We start from the raw sequence: 9,708 nt of genomic DNA, 5'->3' as shown, positions 1-9,708 counted from the left end.
TAAGAGGAAAGTTTTATTTTGATTCAATGGTGGGTTGCCGTGTTCCCGGGCTTTTTCAATGTAAAATAAAGCCACACTAGAGCGCTGTGATTACTGTGCTCCAAGGCAGCAACACAACGAGCGCCTGGCCGCTTTGGAAACCAAAACCAAAAGCATGTTAAATTGGGAAGCGATGATCAGATCTGAAACCCAAACTTTTAAACAATTCCAATAAAGAAACAATTCTACTGTAATCAGAATTTTTTAAACAATTCTAAGTAGGAAACGGTTCTCTATACCCAATCCCAGTAGCCTGGTCCTACCAGACTCTGGTACACTAGCCTGGTCCTAACAACCCAGACCCTTCTGGTCCATTAGCCTGGACGGTCCTAAAGACTTCGCTGTACACTAGCCCCAGAGTGGGTACCCTACCAGACTCCAGGGAAGACTTTGCTGGTCCATTATTATTTCTAGGACGGGGTCCCTTACCAGACTCTGGTCCATTAGCTGGTCCTAACTAGGGAGTCTGTACACTAGCAGGTCCTACCGACTCTGGTCCATTAGCCTGGTCTACCAGACTCTGGTACATAGCCCGGTCCTACCAGGACTCTGGTCCATTAGCCCTTGCGTCTACCAGACTCTGGTCCAATTAGCCCGGTCCTGACAGATTGCTGGTGCCTATTAGCCGGTGGTCCATACCCCACCCCCACACTCTGGTTATTTAATACTAGCCCGGGTCCCTACCGGACTGGTCCATTAGCCGGTGCCGACGACTCGGTCCTAGCGGTCCTACCAGATCTGGACACTAGCCTGGTCCTACCAGACTCTGGCCATTAGCCTGGTTCCTACCAGACTCTGGTCCATTGCCTGGTCCTACCTACCTCCCAGGATCTGTTCTAGCCCGTTTCCTACCGGAACTTGGTCCATTTCGCCGTCTCCTACACGACTCTGGTCCATTAGCTGGTCCTACCCAGGATCTGGTACACTAGATCCGGTCCTACCGGACTCTGGTCCATTAGCCGGGTCCTACCAGAACTTTGGCCATTAGCCCGTCCTACCGGACTTGGTCACATTAGCCTGGTCCTACAGACTCTGGTACACTAGCCGGTCCTACCAGACTATGGTCCATTAGCCTGGTCTTAACCAACTCGGAGTACACTAGCCGCGTCCAACCAGACTCTGGTCACATTAGCCGGTACCTACAGCACTCTGGTCCATTAACCATGGTCCAGACCAACTCTGGTCCACTTAGCCTGGTGTCCTAACAGGACTTGGTACACAGCCGGTCCTACCAGACTCCTTGGTCCATTAGCGGTCCTACACAGACCTGTTACACTAGCCGGTCCTACACAGAGTTGCCTACCGGTCCTATCCAGCTGGTCCATTAGCCAATCGGTCTACATAGCACGGTCTACAGACTCTGACCCATTAGACCTGGTCCTACCACACTCTGGTACACTAGCCGGGTCTACCGGACTGGTCCATTAGTCCTGGTCATACAGAGCAGTGGTACACTAGCCTGGTTACACTCTCATACCGGGATCTAGTCGGGTACACTAGCCCGGGGGGGCGTAGAGATCTGGTTTATGTCCCGTCCTACCAGCTCTGGCCTTACCACTTACCTCGGTACCTAAAGCCCTCCAGGACTCTGGTCCAGTCATCACGGTCCTACAGACTTGGGTCCTTAGCCTGGTCCCTTACCCAGATATCCTGTTTATTTTCGGCTTACACTAGCCGGCGTACGGGTGGATCGTCCATACCAGTCCGACTAGCTCTGGTCCATTAGGCCTCATCACGGACCTCCTGGTCCATTAGCCTGGTCCTACCAGACTTCTAGGTACAACTTAGCCCGGTCAGGCCTACCGGGACTCTGGTCCATTAGCCTGGTTCCTACCAGACTCTGGTTACACCACGTTGACAGCCGGTCCTTAGCCTCCACAGGACTCTGGGCCATTATCTGGTCCTACCAAACGTCTGGTACACTAGCCCGGTACCAGGACTCTGGTACCATGTGCCCGCGTCCACGTGGTCCATAGCGGTCCAAGATTCTGGTACACATTAGACCCGGTCGACATCGAACTAGCTGGCAACAGGACATTGGTCCATTAGCCCGGGTCCTACCAGACCTGCCCTTTAGCTGGTTCCTACCACACTCTGGTACACTTAGCCCGGTACTACCGGGAGCTTATGGTACACTAGCCCGATCTACGGACCTCGGGTCCCATTAGCCTGGTCCCTACCAGGCCTCTGGTCATTAGCCCGGTAACCGACCAGAACTTGGTACACATAGCCTGGTCTACCCCAGGACTCTGGTCCATTAGCCCGGTCCTACCAGACTCTGGTCCATTAGCCTGGTCCTACCAGACTCGTACATTTCCTTTCAGTCCACAGAGTCTGGCCACTCTCCATTAACAACAAGAGCTATCCACATCTGGATTTTGGCAGCTGGCTAATGATCGGACTGAAACTGTAAAAAAGGTGGGACAAAAATAGGATGTAGGATAGAGAGCTCAGTTTGGTTTGCAGGTACCGGCCATGTTTTAAATCAATTTTGCGCCCACAGACAACAGGAGTTATCACTTCATTAGATCTTCCATTTATAGGAGTTTTTTTTATCACTAGACACTATACAACTTTGGATTTTTAATGCATGGTGACTATGACTTCAAGTGTCTCCAAGTGTCAGTGTACAAAGGTTTGTTGTGTAACCATGTAATGAGCTGCTGTCAGGAGGAGACACAGTGGTGGTAGAGTGAAAGGTTAATTTTATGTTCCCCAGACCTGGACTTCATGGCAAAGTTTCTTCCCAGTGCGAGGTGTCGAAGAGAGTGACATCGACCGACAGACAGAACCAGAGTTACCATGCTATTCTCAAAACCTGGACACAAGGGGGAGAGAGACGGAGAGAGGGAGAGACGGAGGGAAAGAGAGGTAGAGAGAGACTTTGACTTCTGGTGTTCCTAATTGAAACATCTTGTAAAAACGGCAATAAAGCAAAATTTCAACCTATACATTTAAAAAACCAGCTGTCTCACCCACACATGCATACACCAACTCCACTGAGGTTTACTTACTTACTTACAATTCAGAGATATTCCAAATTAAAAGTTCTGTCAGCTCAATTTGGACCAAACGCTTTTTAAATGTCAGAATATATGGCATCAATGTTCTCATTTAACTCTCGGCAAGGGAGGGGATAAGACGTGGAACTAGCTGTTTCTGACACTGAGTTTAATGATGTTGCAATAGTGTTAGCATATTCTATGTTCATTTTGTGTGTGTGTGTGTGTGTGTGTGTGTGTGGTTTTGCATACCATTGTCAGAGATATCCAGACTTCTGATAGCTGTAGCATCAGAGATGTGCTCCTGTATCACCTGGGCCCCTGCTGAACGTAGCTACACACACACACACACACACACACACACACACACACACACACACACACACACACACACACACACACTGATCTACTTCTCATCTCACAAAGGAAATAAAGGGTGTGGTGGTTTGTGTGTGTGGTGTGTGGTATGTACTCACACTCTGAGGTCCCAACTCCCAGCCCAAGGCAGGACGAGTGTTGGTTGCCAGACCTGCAGTAATAACCTATTACAAATATACGTATCTGTATGAGTGTACATGTGTACTATTCCCTCATCAAGATTTCTAGTAGATATTGATATATTCATATTGTTGCGTTTTTTGGGAGTAAAACTAAGAGCTAGTGGAGGAAGTTTGGTTGCAGACAGGACGACGCTATGGAGCTCACAGCTTGACTGAAGAACTCTCGAATGCTCCTGTCACTCCCGCACCTTTACACACACCACACACACACACACACCACACACACACACACACACACACACACACACACACACACACACACACACATTTAGCTAGAGTGGGATGAAGCACTTTATAGCAGTGGATTGTGCCTGCCTGTTACACTGCAGACCTTCTGACATGTTGTTGGCATGACTAAGGCACTTAAAATGGAACAGAGACCTTCTTGATGCAGTTAGTTCCACCTGTGCTTTCAACCCTAACGCTGCTATGACAAATCAAAATGTTTTCACTGTGTTGTCTGAGTGTCTAGTCAGAGTTATCATGCCATATGCATATCTCGTTAGAAAACACAGACATTTTATTAAGTTTTGATGTCAGACCTCTGTGGTTATGTGTTATGCTGTGTGCAGTAGTAACTATGCTGCTCTTATCTTGTGTTTTTAAATCTATTGTCTTAGACTTACAGTATATATATACACACACACTTGACCCAAGACTTTGTCCAGCACTTGTCAAGCTTTCCACAGAGATTCTCTCAATACAATACAAGACACTCTAAGGACTTTCATCTCCTATTTTGTCTGACGTCCCTTAACCAACATACATTGAAATACAACGAGCCACCTCTTTAGAACAATCTATCATCATTCAAATACTTTGAAAAGGTCACTAATCAACAATGACTTTTAAGATCTCATTGTAATTCATCCCATTTTGCACAATTAAACCCTTTTCTATTCCTTTTTTACTGAATCTTCATGGCTGCTTAGGGTTACTCAGAGAGGTGGCATCTCTGTAAGCATTCTCTTGGCTTCTAACCTCTCCTGCGCATTGTTTTCCTTGTATCAAACCGTAATGATTTTTTTTGAAGTAATATGTGAAAAAACTAAACTAATAGTGAATAATCTCCCAATGCATTGTACAAACAAGTGTAGATGGCCATTGTGCAGAAAGAATGCCAGAAATAGAATATAGTGTCAGTACTACAGATGTTTAGTTCTAGCTATACTGATCCAGTCTTGCTTTGCCAGACCTTCCTCTACAGCACTGCTAAGGAAGGTCTGGACTCAGATTGGACAGATAGTCTAGCTAGCTGTCTGGATTTACCCTGCAGAGATCTGAGACCAGGAACGCATAGTCCTCAATTGGGACAATATCTAGCTATCGTGTCTGGATTCCCTGCAGAATCTGAGGACCAGGTAACCATAGTCCTCAGATGGACAGATAGTCTACTAGCTGTCTGATTACCCTGCAGAGATCTGAGGACCAGGTAACCATAGTCCTCAGATTGGACAGATAGTCTAGCTAGCTGTCTGGATTTACCCTGCAGAGATCTGAGGACCAGGTAACCATAGTCCTCAGAAATCCACCAGAGGTTAGAACGCCAACACAAAGGAAGAGGACAGGGAAGGACATCGGACCAAAAATGAGGGACATCCGGCGGAATTTCCGGCGGCACTAGAGCAATCCCAGAAATGTAACGTTGTGGCTATAGACTAATACTGATCCAATCTACTGACTGTGTTTTGGGGTTCATGGCCTGTGTTGGTCTGTCCAACACGTTGTCTTTGAGCGTGTGTGTGTGTGTGTGTGTGTGTGTGTGTGTGTGTGTTAACAGCTGACCTGTGGCTGAAGGGGTTCCTGGCCAGGTTCAGGTGCATCAGTTTGTAACAACATCCAGCAGACAGGGACACAAATAACTGCAAGAGGAAGTTACAACGAGTGAGTGTTAAGTAGAGAATGACACGCACAGAAGTTCAATACATAATCATTCACAATAGTTAACAACACAAAAACCTGGAGATGCTCTTTTAATACATCCATTGACATTAATAACTCATTCAACCTTCTTTTTTAAATTACATTACTGCCTCAGTTCACCTAAAGTCCTTAGAAGCAAAATCAGCACAATCACCATGTTTGGACATTAACATTGAACTGGGCTAAACCATGTACACCTTGTAGAGATGGGGAGGGGGGGTCTAATAGGGTTTATAATACAAGAATAGTCTTGTGTGGCCACGTTGGCTCAGTGGTAGAGCAGGCACACATACACGTCGAGGTTTATGCCTCTACGCATAAGTCCAAGGTTCAAATCTGACCTCTTTACTGTCCTGTCAAAAACTAAATGTGGAAAAGCCTTCTCAAATCTTAAGAATAGATCAAAAGAATAGTCTGATAATTTCCAGGTTTTTTGAGGACCTCGGCATGTTTGGTCCCTCTGTAATCAGCTCCCCTATCACAACCATGCCTCTTGAATTTCCCCGTGGGGATGAATAAAGTATCTATCTATCTATCGGCGTCCTTGAGTGCCAAGAAAGGCGTCTTTAAATAAAATGTATTATTATTATCTATCTATCTATCTATCTATCCCTCCATCCAACCACCCACCACCCACCATTCACACACATTCACGATACCTGTAGTATGTTAAAGCGCTTTGAGTAGTAAATACATAAATACAGTCCATTTACAGCAAGCTGACTTTCCAAAGTGTTTTCTTTTAGAATAGCCTCAGAAGAGAAGAGGGGACACACTGTTTGTATGAAGTGTCTCTCACTAACCGTGTCCAGAGGACAGCTGGTGTCACTGAGGTCCAGATGAGACAGACGGTTGGTGCTGGACAAGAACTTGAAGAGAAACTGCAAGACACACAGTGCACACACACACACAGTGCACACACACACACACACACACACGGAAACATCTAGACATTTAGCTGGAGTGGATTACACACACATAATGTATATAAATACTGTCTAGTATATGTTCAAGATGTGTGGGTGTGGTTTGCTGCAGAGAGCACATATTACATATTCATATTTATATCTATTAGGGCTGGGAAAAAAATAAATATCACAATATGTTTGACCAAATACCTCCATATCGGTGTTACGACGATATTGTAGTTTTGACGATTGGGGCATTTACAAATATTTGATAAACAATCATCAATATTATGGATATGATGAATCTGTGGGTAAACAGCTGGCCTTTAAGTCTAGGAAAAGACAACACCTGTGTGATTTTACGGTATCCAAATTCTATGGCCATATCTAGTTTCATATCAAAATATTGATATAATATCAATCTATTTCCCAGCCGTAATACTTATTATTATTTGTTAGGCTTCTCAAGGTAGCGCTAGTTATAACATCCTGTCGTCCTATAGCAAACTCTGCTTATATCTCGGTTTCTACAAGTACCACAATTCTGGGTGTGCATGTACAGTGTGTTTGTAAATCTGTGTGTGTGTGTGTGTGTGTGTGTGTGTGTGTGTGTGTGTGTGTGTGTGTGTGTGTGTGTGTGTGTGTGTGTGGGGTGTGTGTGGGTGCTGTGTGTGTGGTGGTGTGTGTGTGGTGTGATACCGTGGCCTCTTCAACCTAAGCTGCCGGGGTTAGCGGACAGGTCGAGGTGGGTCAGAGATGCTGAGAACAGCTGAGTGGAGGATAACATCTGACCCAGACAGCCGAGACCTGGAGACGGATGGATCACACCATGCACAACGGTGATCAAGTGTAAGGGTTTAATAGTACAGATCGCTAGACACAGATACCAATCAAAAAGTGCTTTACATAAAAACATACAAAATGACACATAGTAAAACACAATGCACATACAGTATATACAATTACAAAATATTACATCATAAAGAAGTGCAGACAGGTCAACCAAAAGCCTGATTAAAAAGGTAGGCCTTCATCTGTTTTTGGTTAAATTATTTAAAGGTTGAAATCTGTGAGGTCCATATGTGTGTGTGTGTGTGTGTGTGTGTGTGTGTGTGTGTGTGTACCTCTAGCAGTCATTGATACCCGGGACAGAGATAAGTGCTTGAGTCCTTCGGCTAGATTCCCCAGCTCCTGACTGAGAGCAATGACACCTATGAATGAACACACACACACACACACACACACACACACACACACACACACACACACACACACACACACACACACACACACACACACACACAATGCATCTAACGGTCATGAGTACAGTCCCCACCTCGCATTGTATCACCTGACGACCTTTTTACAGCACATATTGTGACTCAAAGCTGAAAGGCACAGGTGGATCTAGTAACATTTAGCTGAGCCAGTGACATAGTATGCAGTTTAAAAAGCCCACCTTTGTCTTCAATTGGATTGCCTGACAGGTTGATGGATTGTAGGGCAGAGGAGGGGTGCTCCTGCAGGGCAGCTGCCATTTTGATTGCAAAGTCCCTGCAGCAGAACAACAAGGTTACTTCTCAATCACCCCTGTAAACAAGTCTTTAAGTAACTAAACAACCTGCTTAGATTTATATATATATATATATATATATATATATATATATATATATATATATACATACATACATTTATTATATCTTAATCTTTCTCGAGTTGAAACAAACGATTGTGGTTCAGATTGTTTGGTCCATCTGACAATTCAATCACTAGCTGATTGAAAACAACTGCCCAGAAACAGCAGTGGATTTAATTTAAAATGGCAAAACCAGCAGCTGTAGAGACTGCATCCTCACTAGTGGGAATCTTGCAACACGTACACTGTGCTGAAGGTCCCGGGATCAACACGTTGAAAGCAAACAGGTCGGCTGAAGTGGAACATAGACCAGAGTGTGTGGTGAAACACAAATGCACTCTCATTCACATCACTGACCTCTGAGCCAATCACAGTAAAACAGGACAACAATGGCTTAGCAAATGGAAAGAGGCTCTTTCAAGAAATCTCACTGTAGAGAGGCACAATGTGAACAACAGTACAAAAAGAACAAAAAGAACAGTACAAACAGAACAAAAAGTACAATAAGAATATTGAAGCTGTTTGTATGATGATGATGATGATGATGTGATTATATGAAGCTAAACTGAAACGCTCTGCCTCTGCCCATTAGACTGGCCCCTTCACTCTCTGTCTTCAAATCTCTTCTTAAAACCCACCTCTCTTCCTTGGCCTGTGACACCTGACGTTGCCATTTTGATTTTATTGTTTTAGTGTACGGCCATCTTCACATATTTTATGTCTCTTAGTTTGTGTTTTTTGTATTTTATGCCTATAGGAGTTATGTACTATATGTCTTACCTATTGTTCTATGCATCACTTTGGTCAGCTCTGGTTGTTTTAAAGTGCTCTACAAATAAAGTTTGATTGATCGATTGATCAAATCAAGCACAACAACCACCAAGCAGCGCTCTGACTGTTTGGTATCTTCCCTGCCACACGTGTCATAAATCTGATCCTTGCAGATTTTGATCCGGCCCACAATTTTGGCCCACTTAGTTTTTTGTCGCTTTTCCTACGTTTATGTTGCATTTTCCAAATTTTTTGTGGCATTTTCTAAAGTTTTTGTGACTTTTTCCTACCTTTTGTCCATTTTTTTTCAAAAATAGCAGAGAGGATTTTAAAAACTGATTTTTTAGGGCTTTATGTTGTCCAAACTGCAAGTGAAGAGACTATATAAGACATGCAATAATACCGTCAAAGATATTTTACTTTGTCAATAAACTCTACATGTCTGGCCCTGGATGTGATTCTCATTTTCTAGTGTGGCCCTTAGTGAAGCTGAGTTTGACACTCCTGTTTTATACCTTTAAATTGTATTTGTGTTTATAACTGTAACTGGCTTGACGTATACATAACATAAAGATGGAGATGCTCCCACAGTCTGTGTGCCCATCCCCAGCTTTCTATGGGTTAATCAGAGCCCTAAATTCCACTTTTTCTCACTTGTCAAAGTTTGTCTCCTCTCAGTGGCTGGAGATTCATAATAGAGACATTAGGTGCTAAAATAATCCTGACATGCCTAAATCGGATGTTTTTAGCTAGCTACAGGAACTTTGTTAGCATTTCAGCCCTTAGTTGTATATTGTGGCGCCGTTTCCCAATTCTCACATTGACCTTTTTCCACAGCGCTGTGGAGGAAGGTCTGGCTAGTCCACACA

General features: G+C 44.3%; 1 protein-coding gene across 1 annotated transcript in view; it reads right to left on the bottom strand.

The window, feature by feature from the left end:
- The window catches only part of carmil2 (capping protein regulator and myosin 1 linker 2), a 78,741-nt gene that overhangs the window by 28,722 nt on the left and 40,311 nt on the right, over positions 1–9,708 (bottom strand). The window contains 10 exon segments of the mRNA XM_032523383.1: positions 2,761–2,857; positions 3,294–3,375; positions 3,520–3,583; positions 3,782–3,792; positions 5,386–5,463; positions 6,328–6,405; positions 7,132–7,147; positions 7,149–7,239; positions 7,557–7,643; positions 7,892–7,986. Of these exon segments, the coding sequence (XP_032379274.1) occupies positions 2,761–2,857; positions 3,294–3,375; positions 3,520–3,583; positions 3,782–3,792; positions 5,386–5,463; positions 6,328–6,405; positions 7,132–7,147; positions 7,149–7,239; positions 7,557–7,643; positions 7,892–7,986 (699 nt within the window).

The sequence above is a fragment of the Etheostoma spectabile genome, chromosome 8 (assembly GCF_008692095.1).
Source record: "Etheostoma spectabile isolate EspeVRDwgs_2016 chromosome 8, UIUC_Espe_1.0, whole genome shotgun sequence".
Classification (NCBI taxonomy): Eukaryota; Metazoa; Chordata; class Actinopteri; order Perciformes; family Percidae; genus Etheostoma; species Etheostoma spectabile.
This window is presented reverse-complemented; position numbering and strand designations above follow the sequence as displayed.